General features: G+C 31.1%; 3 protein-coding genes across 4 annotated transcripts; 2 read left to right on the top strand and 1 right to left on the bottom strand.

Annotated features, from left to right (window-relative positions):
- The first annotated feature begins 935 nt into the window (after positions 1-935).
- Positions 936-2,791, top strand: LOC115442187 (general odorant-binding protein 72). The gene is made up of 5 exons (XM_030167195.2): positions 936-1,062; positions 1,137-1,212; positions 1,780-1,868; positions 2,197-2,308; positions 2,631-2,791. Exons 1-5 carry the CDS (start codon positions 1,009-1,011, stop codon positions 2,717-2,719), a joined length of 420 nt encoding a protein of 139 aa, XP_030023055.2. The 5' UTR covers positions 936-1,008; the 3' UTR covers positions 2,720-2,791.
- A 1,022-nt stretch (positions 2,792-3,813) lies between these two features.
- On the top strand, positions 3,814-7,446 carry LOC115441592 (general odorant-binding protein 19d). Of its 2 annotated transcripts, none has more exons than XM_030166460.2 (5): positions 3,814-4,181; positions 5,813-5,980; positions 6,377-6,494; positions 6,953-7,038; positions 7,360-7,446. In XM_030166460.2, exons 1-5 carry the CDS (start codon positions 4,179-4,181, stop codon positions 7,375-7,377), a joined length of 393 nt encoding a protein of 130 aa, XP_030022320.1. In that variant the 5' UTR covers positions 3,814-4,178; the 3' UTR covers positions 7,378-7,446. The 2 variants fall into 2 exon arrangements, with proteins under 2 accessions (XP_030022320.1, XP_030022312.1); XM_030166452.2 differs by lacking the exon at positions 3,814-4,181 and adding an exon at positions 5,258-5,367.
- A 920-nt stretch (positions 7,447-8,366) lies between these two features.
- On the bottom strand, positions 8,367-19,129 carry LOC115441584 (cation-dependent mannose-6-phosphate receptor). The gene is made up of 5 exons (XM_030166434.2): positions 18,696-19,129; positions 16,203-16,351; positions 15,653-15,731; positions 12,657-12,863; positions 8,367-12,265 (listed from the first exon to the last, which is right to left on the bottom strand). The coding sequence occupies exons 1-5, from the start codon at positions 18,987-18,989 to the stop codon at positions 12,170-12,172; spliced, it is 825 nt and encodes a 274-aa protein (XP_030022294.2). The 5' UTR covers positions 18,990-19,129; the 3' UTR covers positions 8,367-12,169.
- Positions 19,130-19,298: the final 169 nt, after the last annotated feature.

The following is a 19,298-nucleotide window of genomic DNA, read 5'->3' as shown; positions in this document are numbered from 1 at the left end:
AAACATAGTTGCACGGGGAAGGTGTTACTCAGCAACTGACTAATTAATAATATAGAACTAAGCATTATCTGAAATGGTCTTAATAGGGTGACTATGGGTCGATATCAAAATAGATATTGCATATCTGATCATACTTGGTAGCAAGTTCGCCGTAAAAATCGAAAAAGGGTAAAATAGACTAATCGTTTTTTTTTTTCATACGGGCACGGCCAAGTGACCCACTATAGCTGATGGTAATGTCACTGACGGGAGATGATTACCCCTCGACAGTCGCCACAATTATGCCGGCCTGTTGGAACCGGATATACACAGACTGATCCCAGAACGCGACACAGTGACGTGGGCCACTATGGCGGGTTTAACCTTATGTGCAGTAGTCGCTATCCGTTCGGATATCAAATATAGCCTACCACCAGCAAAAGCGTTTTGCATGCTGACTCAATAAAATATATAGAAATAAGGGTAGGGTTAACGTAAAAATAGTTTTCAAATTATTATTTCTAAGTTCTTGAAAGCATCCGAAATATCGGTTTTTACAAACAATGCGACATTCTTTCAAGCAGTCCAATAGAAACAATAATAAAAATCACTTTAATGTAACATCACTGTATAAGTAACTTGTGATTTATATCATTTTTGTAACGATAAACTGTATTGTCATGTTTAAAGAATTTCTTTATAAATTACACACGAATTTTGTAGCTCTCTCATTAGCACTTAGAACTCTAGCTGCTAACAGTTGTTATTAATATCTGTTTTATTACAAATTTGTGTAAGAGCGTGCCTCCTTGGTACTTAGCATTTGAAAATGTTCCGGCATTACAATGTCAAGTCCTAATTATTTTTCAATGACGGATACCCTATTTAATTGACGTGTGACCTTATTTAATTACTGTGCTATCAGCCATTAAGTTATTTAGCTAGATTATAAAACTGTTAGTCAAGATCAAGGTTTTGAGTAATCAAGGTCAATGTCAGTTAAGTGCTCGAAATCAAAAATTATAAAAAATGCTTTTTTTGGTTGTCGCCAAATTTTTTATTCTATTGTCACTTGGTGAAGCGGCAAGTAATATTTTTGAATGTTTTTGGATCCCGAAATATATTTTAACACGTTAATGTATATTTTTTTATTCCAGATGACAATGAAACAAATAAGAAATACAGGAAAAATGATGAGGAAACAATGTCAACCAAAAAATAATGTTGAAGATGGTAAGCATGACGAGTTCAATGACAACATTCTTATCTTAATTTTTTTAGGATATAAATGAATGTATGAATGTTTTGTTAATCCGGAAGGAAAAAACATCAAAGTCAACAAAATAGGAGAATATTGATGACTTTATAATTGTTTACTAAACCTATTTACTAAATATTAATGAGGAGGTTTTTTGAATGTGCTTTTGAGTTGTTTAAGTAAACATTTTAGTCACTGAATGAAGTTGGATTATAATGTTTTGTACAGAGACAGGCCAATTCCTAGATCCCGTTACATTTTTTTATACAGAAAAGTCTACAGTATGACATTCTCATAGTCGGAGATACGAATAAAAGCAAGTTTATAAGAAAACATCCATGTTTTTAGTTCATAGTGGCGGAAGATCCTTCTAACATTTACCGCTTATTAACTAATATTTTGTGTTTATTCAAACGTGTTCTGAATATGAATATCTTGAAATAAAACAAGACATTAATTATTGTCATGTCCACCCCTCCCACAAAATTACCACTTTACTTATAAGAAAGTAACTTTTTTATAAATAATTCATTTTATTTCAGAGAAAATCGACCCTCTCGGCAAAGGTGTATTTATCAATGAGAAAGAAGTAAAATGTTATATGGCATGCATTATGAAAATGGCTAATACGGTATGTATTTTGACGCATAGTTACAGGTATAATATACTTACATCCTCAGTAGGACACATTTTGTATCTAAATGGATAGTAAATAGTAACAATTGGGCTCATGTTGAAAAACCTACTCCAGTAAATCATTCTAATATATCACATTCAAGGATAAATAACGGCGGATATAATATTTGTGTAAATGTCGAGAGCCATAATCTTTGTTATTGATGAAATAATTTTTGGGTTAGCTTGTGCCATAAGGCCTAATGTAAACTCTATCCCGTATGAAAAGAAATATATAGTAATTGGTTTTTACAATCTAAAATCGGATTTATTTCCTATTGTAGATAAAAAACGGCAAAATTAATTACGAAGCAGCAATGAAACAAGCCGACTTGTTGTTACCAGAAGATATAAAAGAACTAGCGAAGGAAGCACTTACGTCTTGCAGAAAAGTGGGTAAGAAATTACGCATTCTCAATTTGCACATTAATAATCCTGGAATATATACGCTACTTTTATCTTTTTGATTTGCTCCCATAAGAAATATTAATTTAATAATTTTGCAAGTATATGGGGCTGGACGTCATACAGATGGATCGTTACAATGCTTTCGGGACATTCGTAGCGATTTTGCAAACACCTAATAGTATACATCGGTACATTAAAACAAATAATAATAGCGATGAAAGTATTCGGGCAAAGAACCCTCGATTTGTGATTCCGAGCGCACTTGGCCGGCTATAAATATAATATTCTAAACACCCGCATTTTGTTTCAGCGGATTCACATAAGGATGTTTGCGATGCAGCGTTCTATATTTCCAAATGCATATACGAGTATAACCCAGATATTTTTTATTTTCCGTGATCTATGGCACCTATTGTTTTTTATGTTACCTCATCATGGAAAAATAACATTTAAAAATATATTAACAAAAATATAGAAAACTTCAGTGATTCGTGTATTATTTATCCCATATAAATTGTATACAAATTTAATTACGTGTGTATCTTACGATGGATTTAACAATTCTAGTAATTACAGCCTGTGGCGTTATAATTATTGAGGTATTAAATAATTTACTAATTTATTGGTAATCGTATTCCCTATTGAACATTGGCGTGCCGCTATCTACAATAGCAAGATTTTTATTAGTATAAGTATACATTTTTTTATTTAAATATTGTGCCTCAATTAGTACTACTAGCGTAAAGTGACAGCTTTGTCATTGTATTTCGTACCATCAGATTAGGTACTGAAAATAATAAAAAAAACTTCCCCTTACAATCCCCATTGCTACTCCTTAAAAGTTAATAAAATGACAATTCCTGGAGCTATATGGGTGTTCATAAGTGTTGACGTTCTATTATCATCAGCTTATCTTCTGTTATTAAGAAAAAACTATATTCCAATGAGTATAGCACACATTGAATATTATATCAATGTAAGGAATAGTTACAAAACTGCGAGAGACATCTTTTTGGTACTACATTTCCTAATTCAAGTGTCTATTCCTCTATTGATCTAAATTGATATAGGGAAGGTAACACTATACTTTTCGGTAGATATAAAGAATACCAAAAAAACAATGTAAGTACTAAAATCGGCAGTCATCATCGCCTCCATCGACTTCCGTCTATTTGTGTCAAATAAATAACATGTATTTTTAATCCATTAACTTGCAATTTTTATATCACATGTCACTGCCCACGCAAATCACAGACGTGCAAAATACAATAGGGAGGCAATTACTGTCGTATGTGTGTTAGTGTGTGTGTGTATAGACGTGTCAGTATATGTATGTAGTACTTGCCTAATGCGCTTCTATGTATGATAAAACTATAAATCGGCAAAATACAAGGCATTTATAATATATCATACTCTTTAAACAGTTATAACTTATAATTTACAAACTAGAGCTTTGAGCCTTTAAAAACAATTGATAACGATACATATCTTCTATGATTACGATTTATACTAATAACGTAATGCATGGGACAATTAATTTGCTCATAATAATAACATATCCATATATATATCCAATATGGCATCCCATCTATCTATGAATAAAAGTAGTAACACCCTTGTGCGACAATTATTATCTTCATCGTTCTGGGTCACACGTTAATAGTTATCATAACTTAGGCCTTCTTTCACAAATTTCATGTAAATTTTATTTGACAGTTATCCTATGAAACAGCTTATGTATATAATACTCATTTTACTAACATTTATTTGGGATCATTGGTTAAAGTGTGACTTATAATTTTGTGTGACGAGTGGAATTTACTCAGAAGTTGTGGAACAGAAGAATTTTAAAATAAGGATGGTAAGTTATTAATAATTATTTAGGTAGTTTGCTAATTCATAAGGAGTACCTGACCAGATTTTAGCAACTAGAATTATCAGTTGTTAAAGGCAGCCTGTATTACGCTTTGATGAGAGCAATCCATTTTAATCCAATTAGATAGACTTATCACATGACATGAATGTGCAGAGACCAATTTAGCTATTGAGATAATGAGGCTAGCATTTGCTATGAATACGTAGAGCAAGGTACTAAAATAACGATTTTGTAAACCATTACACGATGATGAGGAAACTTCAAGATATAAATTACAATAACGTTAGTGAAATTAATAGCAGGCTACCTTTTAACTTTAAAGTATCAAGAAAATATTTTTTCCTTAGTTCTTAAAAAACAGCATTTATTATTAACTCATTTATGATGTAGCTTAATTATAACATGAAAACTATATTCTTTGTGGTAACTTTATGATCTGGATAACTTTATGTTAATTGCTGAGAAAGTATCAACGCAACGAGTTAGGCTTATACGAACAGTACATGAGCTATTTTGGAGTTAGCTTTAGAATGGGTCGAAACCTTTATGCGATATGACAAAACTTCTTCAAATCTTCACCACACCTAATAAAATGGTGTGGTCTGTGTTTTCAAGAGCGAATCAAGCAGAATCAAGGATCCAATTCCAAAGTCAAAAATTGGTTTATTTTTCTTCCTTTATTTTAATAAACTCATCTGACAAAACCTTAAATATATTCTCTACTTATTTATATTTCTTCATACTGGTATTTCTAAAAAGTATTTTAAATGTCGACATAACATTAAGAAATGCAATACTGTTGCTGTGACGTATCACTGAGATGAAGAGCGACTGGAACGCTTAGACGTAGGTATAAACCTGCCTTTATATGAATTATACTGGCTTTACATAAGTCGCAGAATATAAAATAATTACGAGATAGGTTTTATGAAATATTTACTAAATAAATTACATAAACATCATGTAAAATCGATTTTTAAATATTCCTAGATAACATCTAATTGAGATTGTAACTGAATAGATTATGCAAAGCCACGGGAAATAATTTTCTATATCGGTAAATAAGTTGTATAAAAATCATTTTCAGCACATTTAAATATTAGTTTTCCAAATGTCCTTTGAAATGATCATACCAATAATATTGTTCGTTTTTCTAATCGGCTCATCCCATGTAAGCATTCATTTATATTTTTTAAATATCTACATACCTACCTACATTTGGTTTCTAAAATAAATGTTACGCACTGTGCTCTATATTTCCGGCCTTATCTTATTAAACATTAATTGTATATTAAGTGCAATAAATAAATATTTATGCCATTTTATTTTATTTATTTATTAAACAAGATACAAGAACATATTATAACATCAGTTCACGGCAGCCACTGCACTAGGCTTCAGGCCCGTACAGCAGAAGATTGAACAAAAATATAGTTTACTTTTATGACAAAAAATAAGCAAGTAGCTTAAAATTAAAAAGAAACTTTATAAAGTATTTTTTTTTTGTATAGTGTTATAATGACATTATTAGAATAGATAAATAATAATCTAAACTTTTATAATATTACTACCGTAATTTCTGAGTCTTGAATATTATTGTCTTACTGTTTTATCAGGCACGAACTGATGCAGAGATTAAACAGTGGATCTTCGGTTTTGCTGTTCAATGCAGCAAGGAGCACCCAGTAACAATGGAGGAGCTCCAAATGATGTACAAACATAAAATACCAGATCATCAAAATGCAAAATGTTTACTAGCTTGCACATTTAGAAAGACCGGTTGGGTTAGTTTAAAATTTTATTTAATAAACAGTTTTCAGATTCTACGTGCGCATTAATTTTTTTCTTGTCGTTTGTCTGCATTCTGAAGGTAAAGCAATCCATATTATTATTTATACAAAATGTCCCTACATTATTGTAGTAATATCAGAAACTTTATATTGTAATAATTATAATTATTCTCATAAATACCGACGGGTCATGAGTGCAACTATATTCGCCTACGTGATTTATTTAATATCTATTTAACTATTTTATTTATTTATTCTTAAGTGCCAATGTAGTAGAAACTTATGCTTTTTCCAGCTTTCCTGCAAGAAATTTTGAGATGTATTTATTACCTATATACCTAATACTATAAGACGATAACAAATATATCCTAAATTTTAACTTTCTTTCAGTTGGATAGTAATGGCATGTTCGACATTAAAAAAGCATACGAACTAGCAGAAACCGATTACGCCGACGACTCTACAAAAATAGAGAATTCGAAAAAAGTGTTCGAAATCTGCAAGACAGGTATTTAATCAAATAAAACAGCAGCAGTATTCGCATCACTTTTTGTTAATTTATGGCAAATTGATAGACTCACTCGTATGTGAAAAAAAAAACAGAAAAGTATAGTAGTGCTCACAGAAATAATTATCGTATGCGCACTTTTAAAATTTAAATAAATTTTTTCATTTTAGGTAATATTATACAAATATCTTTAGATCTTACATAGAACTATATACCTCTAAATTTTAATTCTTAACCCACTTGATAGTATTTTTTTACCAATGTCTTCCTCCATTTTGATATCGTGCAATATTCTTATAGTTTCTCAAACTTTGTATTCCAAGATCCGATCCTGTCCAAATAACTTGACATTGGCTAAAAGCAACTAAACTACGAAGCAAATAAAAAACTATATAGAATGATGCCAAACCTCAGTAGATACCCATTTTTTCACTAAATTATATTACTAATCTTTTCAGTGAACGATGAACAAGTCGGAGATGATGAGAAAGGCTGCGACAGAGCTTATCTTATGGCTAAATGTATGGCAGACAATGGTCGTAAAGTAAGTTTAAATATTTAAGTCTGTATAGCAATACAATTTCCCAATCTACGGCTAATGATTATGGTAATGGGATATCAATTCAATACAATTATATGCAACTTCTGAGAACTTATTCGAAGAAAAACTAATATACAGGAAAAAATAGAACACAAAAAACTTACTCCTTTTAGAATTTTTTTATGATTTCTGGAAATTTAAATATAAATGAGGAAATTCAAACCACATGGATTAAATCTATGATGAAGCCTAATAGAGGGTATTTAATGTTTTCTATAAGTTCTAATACATAATTCTATACTAATAACAAACTCCGTTTTTCAGATGGGCTTCCAAATATAATCTTTTAAAGTAATGCTCCACTTAAAATAAGGTACGAATGAAAATAAAACATAATTTGTGAGCAATAAACGTTTATTTATTACATATAACCTAAAAATATACTCAAACAGTGTTCTAAAATGTTGAATACAAAATATTATGCACAGTTACGCGTCTCCTTAATGATTACATGATATTATATTGATATTGTACGACACTCACCTATACAACCGCGCTAAGTACAAAAGCGATATGTCAGAGAAACCTTATTTCCAAATAATCGAAATTTTGTAGATATAGTTTTATAGTCTTGTATGTAAAACTGAGATAGAGAATTTTTTTAAGGTTTTTTAACAAATTCTAAACAATATACCGTTATTTAGGTAAGTTTATTGGATGGGTAAATTTTTAAGATATCTGACGACATAAAAATCAAGGCTTTGATTTTTGAGATACCGCCTTTGATTTAGCACGGCAGTATATAGGTAACTTGTTTCCAAATGAGTAGCCAACTAAAGCTAGTTACAGAAATAATTCACGCATAATAATTTCAACAAGCTACTTTTATACTTATATGTAAAAAAAACTTAACAACGTTCTTGAAATACGAGATGGGAGCGTTTAGATGCTGCGAACTGCAAGACTGTCCAATGTCCATAACTAGCTCTGAGATGCCTATATATCATGCAATCACAACGTATTGTTAATTGTATTGCCATTACTGAGATTCTAAATTGCGACAATAGATTAAAGTGCGGTCGAGCTCAATTTAAACAGATCTAGTGAAAATTATGATTTCTAGTTTGGACTTGTTTGCCTTTCAACTATTTGAATATTTACTTATCATACATTCATACAAAATAAACAGTTACATTTTACAATATCGTTTCGGACAGCATCGCAGAAGCTCTGTTTTCCAGAAAAAAATAATATCAATAAAATATCTAATACAACGTACATTATTTATTTTTTTAAGATACATACGTCGCACTCATCATTACGGCCTTTTGTTTTTTTTTCATTTCTCAATATCAATGGCGGTAATGATACGTGTTAAGATTTAATGGATACAATTTCATCATTTTTAGTTAGAGTAATAACAATTGGCACAATGCTCCTTGAAAATTACAATCGCAAACTATAATATTGTAATAAATTTTGCGAAATAATTACTCTAAATAAAATTGTAACAGGCCGATGTCTGAACATTATAGACATTAAGAAAAATAATATGGGAATCATTATTAGAGCAACAGAAGCCAAAAAAAAGTTTTTGTTTGTCTGTCTAGCACAAATAAATAGTATATTTTTGATCGCAAACAATGACGCTAATATTGGTCCAAATCTCGACATAATTAACTAGTAAGTTATATAGTTACAAAGGGTTTTAAAACTACGTTGCATATAATCACTTTTATGAAAATACATTTTATACTTTTAGAATTTAAATACTCATTACATTTTTTATATTATATTTTATGTTGAATTCAACTTCACAAACTGTCCTTGTATGGCCGCTGTCAGGCTACAATCATATATTATGAAGTACGTTGAATGTGATCAGAGTAAGTGTAATTAATAGAAAACTTCCAAACACGCGATTTTATAATGTGCTTCAAATGTATCATATTCTGTATAAAACCTTTCAAGTGTGAGTATAAATTTCACCCTTACAGCGCATTCAAAATAACCGCTAAGTGCCGCTGCCTCCGAGCGGCAAATTTCAACACGCCTTCGTACATTGGCACGTTTAGTGTACAAAATAGCGCACAAATAAGGCCTTTTGCACACACGTAATGTAGAAACCTATCGTAAGTATCGCATATTTCAGACTGTAAGAGAGCACAATAATATCTGAACCAGTTCGAACACGACACGGAGTCATTTTGAGAATCGACATTTCTCGTACTTGTTATTTCGACGGTAGTTATAAATACGATACGATTCCATCGTACGATACGATAACAATACGATTCGATCGTACGATACGATTACGATACGTTCCGATCGTATGATACTATTTCGCCACGTCATGCGCGCGGAGGGGGTAACAATAACATTAGTTTGGTAGATATACAGAGGTATATGGTTACGTGACAATGGAAAACACAATGGAAGTTGTAATCACGACTTCCAATAAGATTTTATTTGATACACATAATGTTTCCTAAGTTTAATCATCGAGGTTGTTTATAATATCGACTACTATCTACTATATAAACAAAAATAATGGACGCAAACAAAATAATATTTAAAATAGACATCGAAGGCAACAAAATATTTATACCAAACTAAATTAGGTATTCAAAACAAACATTAAATAACCTAATCATTTGCCATGAGTTACATATTTTTACGTTTTTTATCAATATTTTTAACAACTTTAATCGAGACCTTATTTCACCCCAGTTTTCGAACTAAAATTATATCAAACTCAGATTATACTTTCCCAAATATATATAGTATTACAAATTCTTACATCTAGGATATTTCAAAAATTCGCATTCGGACAGTATTATATATTATTTGCTACTTAGTTATTATTAATTAGTATTATTATTATCATCATGCAAAGGGAAGCTTTAATATTACTCCTTTATTATATTGTAAGAAAATTTTAAGCGTTACAATATTAACAGCCGTAAACGTCAAAATATGGAATATTGTAGGTGTACTAGAAAGATTATTTTTACATGTGATAAATAATAATAATAATGTAAAACATTGATATTATAGCCTTAATTCATATCGACTAACGGTGCAATTTACTTTATGCAAAATCCAAACTTCAGCCTCGTATTTATTATGCAACATTGTGGGGAACTAGGATATAGTTGTCCACCAGGGCGGCGCCACTTTACAGTGCAAAAACTAAAACACTACGAATACATATTATACAAATACTACCTCGTACATATATCACTGTGGTTGCAACGCAAAGATTTATCAAAGGAAAATAATAAAAAAAATTGAATCGAACTATATATGTAGATTTATATCTATATTTATTTTAGATAATTTTACTTCAAGAAATTATCACTTTAGAATATAACAATTACCCTAACAATGTAAAAAAAAAAATATTTATTTATATTCGGAATTAAGACCTCTTTTCAATAAAAAAAAGACAAATGACATGCTTTGCGTCACGACCACAGTTTAAAATCAAATAATTATTTTATAAAAGTAGTTTGATTACACAGATCTACCATTATATACTATCAATATTTATCAAACAATTAATGTTACCAGGATATTTTTAACCACTTCAAAAAAAGTGGAAGATCGCAATTCGTGATTCTATGTTTCTTCATATAATATGAAAGCGCCAATACGTCGATCACTTAGCTTCTAGACTTAATACATGAAATATCAACAACAATACAAAGCAATACGCGCTCGACATTTACAAAAAAACATAATTTATTATATATCAACCAAAATCATTACAAAACCATAAAAATATATATTCTACTCGTAAAAGAAATTTAATCATTTGATCTACTCAATTTACATGAACCATTTTAATTGGGGCTTTCGCCTTATTATATTTATTTTTAATTAGGGTTACCCGATATTAGACACTAACAGAGTTATTTAATCCTCTATGCTGATAAGAAAAATAAACAAAAATTAAAACAACCGGGCCGATTATAGGATTTGGTATAAATGATGGCAAGAAACTTAGTCAAAGACAATATTTTTGGTAGATGAAAACAGTTAACGGCCCGCATCGTTTGAATTTTTACACTAAAATTATAATTTCAAAATCGAGTAACCCTGTATTTTATATTCGATATTAATATTATTTTAGAATCAACCCATTTTAAATATGGGATTGAATATAGCATGGCTATTCATTCCTAAATTCTCAGCTACTCAACACAAAAGAAAAATAAACCTGGTACAAAACTAGTATTTTTCTGCTGACCATACCAGTATTTCGCCATCTTCAATCCCGTTTTCTAAAGACGTTTCCACATATGCATAATTTTGCTGCCCTTAGATATATTATTATGTTGATACGTTTTAACTTTGCCAAACAAAGGACAGTAAAGACTCGATACGACTCAAATAACTTTCATAATATTATTATGTTAACGCCTTTATCACCGCGCATAGGTCCACTCTATAATGTCATAGTGGCAAGCCTATCATCGGATTAGGCATTATCCTAATTTAGTAATTTCGATTGGAGAACATCATAATTTGCAAGTGATTAATCGATTTCTTGCAGTTGTGATGTTCTGTAATTAAACCATCCTAGAAACAATATTATGAATGACGCTATGCAATTGTAAATTATGCACCATTTTATTGGTTGTGCTACTTATTATTACCTGCGATTGGAGATTATTTACTACGACTTAATGATATTTACGTGGACTATAACTGATCGAGCCATATAACTATATATATCATTAGCGAATTGTGTCGTTTGTATGCAGTTTGTACTAGTACATAGAGCACAATCTGAGACAATCAACATACGGCCGACAAAAGCAATCACCATCGCATTTTTCGGGTCGAAGGCGAAAATTGACCAATTATGATTTATTCTCGATATCAATCCGAAGATAGCTATTGGGATCATGTATGTATTTCGGCCGTAATTGACGGACTCGTTAGTCCAGTCCCCAACTTGGTATAAAACACGTATTTTTATACCATGTTAGACAAGATAAATCGACACGTTTCATTAATGTACGTATATGAGCGGACAGTACCCGGCGGCGGTGCGCGGCGGTGCGCGGCGCTGCGCAGGCTACTCGATGAAGACGAGCTGCGCGTGCGCAAGGTGTTGGGGCTGATGTTATATGCTGTCGTAGCTGTTGCGGTCGGGCGAGGCGGCGGGCGCGGCGGCGCGCGTCGGCAGCCGCAGCCCGTTCAGCAGGAACGCCCAGCCGTCCTGCACATAACACATACTTATACACAACTAGTTTGTTATACTGTTCGCGATAAGACCCCTCTCGGAATATAATTCGCATTATCTAATTTACAGGGATAAATAACATTTGTATCCGTCACGTGTGTTGGAAGAAACCTACTACAGAAGAGAGCACATAGTCCAATTGCTAATTTAAAGTGTAATTTCCCGGGGAAAAGGCCAAAACAACAGTGTGCATTGTCCAAACCGACTATATAGAAAAAGTAAATCATGTTAGGCATATCATATAATATACTTATATAAATGTTAAATACCTATACATATACCTAAATAAACAGAATCCTAAAAACCCAAAGTCAAATGTATTTATGAATTGAACAAAATAATATGAATTAAAACAAATTTCACATACCTTAACTAAGTTTGGCAAATCGCTCCAGAATCCTAAATTTGGTATAACTTCGATACCCGTTGCTCCCATTAGGAATTTCTTAGTGCAAATCCCAAGAACTAGGTAGAATATGATGCAAGAGAAGAAAATAATCAGCAATGTAGAGCCTACAGATCTGCCCGAGTCGAGTTGTTTGAGACATGCTGACTTTGAGTAGAATGTCAGCACCTGTAATCAAATATAAATAAATAAGATTCTATTATATATATATATATATATATATATATATATATATATATATATATATATATATATATATATATATATATATATATATATATATATATATATATATATATATATATATATATATATATATATATATATATATATATCAATAGATATAGATGATTAATTAATTAAATTTTAATTTAATACCTAATTTTTAGTCACCAAAACAAAGGATTTTATCAGTATACAATAAACATTAATATTAGTGAATCAAGACTGGGTTTCTTCGATGCTTAATTGTCCGTTATCCTGGTACAACAACTTCTGCTTTTTGGTATACGTAACATAAGTTCAATGTAATTTCTTTTTGCAGATATAATATGTTTTGCCTTTATTTTCTATATGTCGCTTTTATATATATACATACAAAGTACTTATTAGTGGCCAAGACAACCTGATAATTTTAGCTCAGTCCCATACGTACCAACAACAAAAATAAATTATGCGATTATGAATTGCTACGATAATTATGTATTCTGTGAATTATGCATATTTACAGCTTGTCTATTTATATAACATTTATTAAGACGACAAAATCGCGCGCGCGGCACTTTGGGCGTACTTTTAGTTATAATCTATAAATAATATTAAAATTGAATATTTCAAGGAGGCAACAAAAAACCTAATATCACAATCGATCACCGAACACGATCGAAAAATAAAAAAAATAAGAACTGACGTTAAAATTGTAAAGCTGTTGTGCAATTTGATTAATAAAGATGTTTGTATTTGCTTGTATTGTTTATTTTGTTAACATTTTGAAGGTGCGGTAAAATTAGTTATCCACGATCACAGGGGTAATAATATTCAAAAGGTTAGAAACCACTGCCCTAAAATGACAAATGATCGTACCAAGCTCGCACCATGCGTATTAAAGCCTAGGTAATATTCAAATAAATTATATATATATAGATTGAATATGATAAGAAATAACTTTTCCAAACTAAGTGACCAGTTTATGGATTCGTTTAAATATGCCTAATTTATTTAAACAAATTCTATGTTCCATGTTATAATATTATATCTACACATATTATTTATTAATATTCGCCAATCTATAAGCCGAGAACGTGATTATAAGTAGCTACATTCGATTAACATAATATTAAGCGAAAATAAATGCGTTGAATGTTTAAAACGTACCGATTTTTTACAATATAAATAAAAAATATATTCAGCCACTACGTGTATCTGATATAATTAAATTTAAGCAATGATGTCTGCAAAAAAATCCTGATGAAATAAGTATCTAACAGAAATACTGCGTAATTTGCACAGTTTATGATACCGATGGTCACAACTCAAAACAAAAGTAAGCCACGTGTAATACAACTGGCTGGTTGCCAGTTACATGTATTTATTATATTATCATGACTAAACAGTATAACAATTAGTGTAGTCAGTATCGATGAAAGTGTAATGTAATAAAAAATTACGTAAAAATGGGCACCACCTCTTATCAGTAATCAATTCGTTTGGGATAGTAAGGTACTCCATATAAAATAATTGTATAATAATATAATATAATAACATCAGCCCTGTATTATATACTGTCCCAGTGCTGGGCACGGGCTTTCTCTACTACTAAGAGGGATTAGGCCTTAGTCCACCACGCTGGCCTAGTGCGCGTTGGTATACCTACTTCACACACCTTCGAAATTCCTATAGAGTAATTCTCAGGAATGCAGATTTCCTCACAATGTTTTCCTTCACCATTAGACAATTCACAAAGAATACACACATCATTTTAGAAAAGACAGAAATGTGTTCCCTCGGGATTTGAACCTGCGGACATTCGTCTCGGCAGTCCGTTCCACAACCAACTAGGCTATCGCGGGTATTAATAATTGACCCATCTATACTATTATATAAAGCTGAAGAGTTTGTTTGTTTGTTTGAACGCGCTAATCTCAGGAACTACCGGTTCAAACTGAAAAAATATTTTTGTGTTGAATAGCCCTTTGTTCGTGGAGTGCTATAGGCTATATATCATCACGCTATGACCAATAGGAGCGGAGCAGTAATGACACATGTTGCAAAAACGGGGAAAATTTATTAGTTTTGAGAGCTTCCGTTGCGTGCGCTGCGTAAAGTGTTAAAGTTATGCAACAATGACGTATGACGGGATTGTTCCTCCTTAAAAGTTCTACAAAAATATATTATAAAACAAAGTCCCCCGCTGCACCTGTCTGCCTGAACGTGTTAAACTCAAAAACTACCCAACACATTAAGATGAAATTTGGTATAGAGACAGTTTGAGACCCTGGGAAGAACATAGGCTCCCGGGAAAATAAATAGCGTCACTTTTATAACGGAAAACTTTAGCCCGAAATACTTAATGACGCGGGTGGAGCCGCGGGCAAAAGCTAGTGTATAATATAGCTCAAGAGCGAGTCACCAGTCACTATTACAAATTAATTGTATGCGTGGTGGCCGTATAAGTACGCAGTTCATAATATAGATGTAACGAACCTAGATAGTTCTCCATTATGCCGCCATGTAGACGGTTTAAATGTTTGTAATGTGTCACAAATCATTTTTCTGTAGGTATATTTACAACAATTTTTATCAAAGTATTTGTTTGTGACTAATCCATTCTGATTGGCTAGCACGACGCGGCGTTCAAGTTATCTGCTCAATCATTTGGCAGTACAATTATAAAAATGCAGTTCTGTATTAACTTCCTATTAACTATATTTTTCAAACATTATTTAACAGATACATACGATTTTGTTAGGTTCTGCCAATGAATAAATTTGCAACACGCCGTCAGTTTCGGCGCATACAAGAAGGACTACGGTCGATCTGAAACAACGAAAATAAATAAATATTTTCAACAGCTGATTAAATAATACAATTTGTGAAAGCTAAATCAAGGTGAAATTTTTAATGTAACTCATCAATAATATAAGTTATTGCTTATTAGTATATAATGACCTAATTAGAATAATGTAGTATTACAACCTGTTACATAATTTGCAGAATTAAGAAATATAACGATATAACAGATTGTCTTTAACAAGAAGTACATAATCTTTATATTTTATTTTTACAAATAAAATCTAAAGATGGTAATGACTAGAGGGTTGCTTAAATCTAAGAACTATATCAAGGACTTTTGGGTCTGCAGTCCACAAAACCAAGGACCCAATACAAAATTATTTATTACTTAAAATTATAATGTATATATGTATAGCCTCTGCACACTTAGATCAATGGCTCATAAAAGCAATTTATAAACAGTGTAGTCATTTTAATTTTATACAAATCACTTACGAAGGCCCGTTGGCATATATGATAGAATCTCCTTCGGCACTGAACTGCGAGACGCTGTTTTTACCCATGAAGTCGTAAGACGTAGTTTCCTTTTTAAATAGCTCTGATGTATTTCCTTGTTTTACGTATGTGTCGACATGACGACAAACCTGAAGAAAAAATTATGTTTGAATTATAATGTGAAATAAAGGTAAATTTGTAAGTTATTTAAATATATAATCATATAAATTGATTATTCTTCTGAAAATACTTATATTATGCATTGGTGTATTGATACAGCAAACAATTAATAGCTATATTAGATCATGAATGGATTTAGTCAATCCATTGCTATTTTTTGTCTGTTTTTGGTACATTATTAATTGACAGTCAGAAATCAAATTCAACTTGAGCAGCCGAAGTCCAAACACATATTGGGCAGATTAGTTACAGAGCAGCATATAAAAGTAATATATTTTACAGTTTATTAATTCATGTCATATTGCCTGTCTTGTTTCTGTGGCCTGTTTCCTAAGAGGCGTCTTTATATGTGTATTATATTAACAGACTTAGGTAAATTGTTATTTGAACAGGTGGCATAAAAATATGGTTCAATGGCTCACCAAAGTTGACCGATTGACAAAACTTTATTAAATATAGAAAATATACTGATGTGTACAGTCTAACCCTCAGATATACGCCTTTACAGAGTTTTGTAACAAACATAAGTCATAATCATAGGTTATGTATATCTAAATTGTATGCCTGTGCCCAGTTATTTACAATTGTGAACGCATTGCTAATCCAGAAAAATTATATAATCTTATAAATAAATCTGCTTATAATAAAGACCTCCTATACAATAATATCCACGCTTGAAAGACATTAATATCGAAGTGTCAATCAGTAAATTTTTGAGTTCAGTAATTTAAAGTTTCAATTTTAATATAAAAATTTAACTTTTAATTTTATAAAAATATAGCCTAATGCTATTAAAATTGTCTTAGACCTACAAAACTTAGATCAAATGATGCAGAAACATGTGGCGATTCTAAATATTTATTGAATGCATTTTCTGTATGTTTGTCGCTTAGATATGATTGCCTTTCTAGCGTCACTATGTAAATTAATTAAAAAAAACCCACACCACTGGCATAATCTGTTATTTGTTTCCTTATAGGTCTTTCCTTAAACAAAGCTTAGACATCAGACTGATATTTTTATTCAGTTGAGAATTTACCCTTTAACAGTTAAGTTGCAATAAAATAGTAATGCAATATCTACTTCAGTATTGTTATCTTTTATTCATTTTTATCATGTTTAATCTAAATCATATGTATAAATTCTACATTACACAAAGAAAAATATCTGCCAGATTACTAGTGAAAGTGACCTTGTTAGTAGTCAACAAAAACAAAAGTAAATGCAAAATAATAATACTGTTTGATTAGCCTCAGGAAATCTTACAAATCATTTCCTTAGTGTCAAAGTCTTTGGATTTATATGAGACAACAGGGAAAAACCAGTCATGGCACCAAACAGTATTGAGTTATGGGAATATTGTAACTTTAGTATACAAACTGTTAATTGCTTTTTTCTTTTGCAACTGGAATTCTTTATGTACTTATGTTTTTTTAATTACATCATTGTACTAATTGTTTTAGAGCATACGGTGAATCATTTCAAAAATAATCAACAACCATCTTTTATAAAAAAAAATGAAAGACATCTTAGCTTTCCTGTAATCCAATTTTACTCAAACAAACATGTCCTTCATTTTTATATATTAGTATAGTTTCTGAATAACATATCTACTTGGTAAGATTGAATATTTTTGATATAAAAATTGGTGTATAAAAACACACCTACATTTATTATTGATTGAATCCATAGACAAAAATTGAACTCCAATAATGAGTTCCATGTAAAGAAGTGGTTCGGTGTGAGCATACTTTTACATTAAACAGTAAGGTTCAGGTTAAGATTTTTACCATGTGATCAAGCTTGATTGACCACACAATACATTATTTTGGTTATACTTCAATTACGTCACATTTGACAGGAATACAGTACAAAACAATAAGTATGACTTTATGGCCAATCAAAACAAATTAGAATAAGTATGATTGTTTTAGATACATGTGCCTTCGGCTGTCTGCTCTCCAAAGTGGACATTGGCAAAAATGGTGTTTAAATGATAAGTCCAAACACAACAAATTCGAATTTGAAGTATGCCTGTTTTCAAACACAAATATTCAAAACATCAGCTATATTTAAATTACCTACATTTAAAGGGCTGATAGTAATAACAAAAAACAACATTTTTCGATGGCTAAACCGGTTCTGATACTCGTAAAAGAAACAAGTTTAACAACTTTGTAAGATTTATTTAAATTCAATTATTAAAGCAGTTTGAAATTGGAGCGCCTAAATAATTTTATATTTTTAAATGCACGTAGGGTAATTGACACAGTGAAATCACGAGTTTAAAGGAAATGTGATTGCAAAACTTACCGATAGTGGATCTGTGCATGTATTGTTTACCGTCGTGTTAGATTTGAAAAGTATATCGACGCAAGGATGAAAGTAGTATGTGGTCAACAAAATTTCAGCGCCTTCTTTTTTAATTTCATATGTTTGCGCCGGGTAAAATGTAGATACATTAGACGTGGATATATCTATTCCGGTACCATTGGAGAACTCACATACACAAGCACTTTTTTTTACACAAACATCTGCGGCATTTGTTAAAAATGTTATAAAGGAAAAACACAAGAATCCAAATAATAAATTATATGACGAATTCATTTTTAAAACAATTAATAATGCTGTACTCTTTGTACTAACATACAACCTACGTCTTTTTAATAATCCACAGTTTTTAGTGCACAGTCAGCTGTCAAAATACTGAATGTGACAGCATTTAACTGTCATACGTCAAGCGCCATAATATTTTATTTTATTATAGGTATGTACGACATAATTAGCATATATTTTTTTGTTTCTCTCTGTCATTTCGATGGCTCCTAAAATCGTAGGTAACTGAAAAAAAAAGCGATTTACACTTTTATAGCGTTTCGTTATCTTTAAAAGTGAAATTTCCATATATATTATAAT

This window comes from Manduca sexta, chromosome 11 (assembly GCF_014839805.1).
Source record: "Manduca sexta isolate Smith_Timp_Sample1 chromosome 11, JHU_Msex_v1.0, whole genome shotgun sequence".
In the NCBI taxonomy this organism is placed as follows: Eukaryota; Metazoa; Arthropoda; class Insecta; order Lepidoptera; family Sphingidae; genus Manduca; species Manduca sexta.
This window is presented reverse-complemented; position numbering and strand designations above follow the sequence as displayed.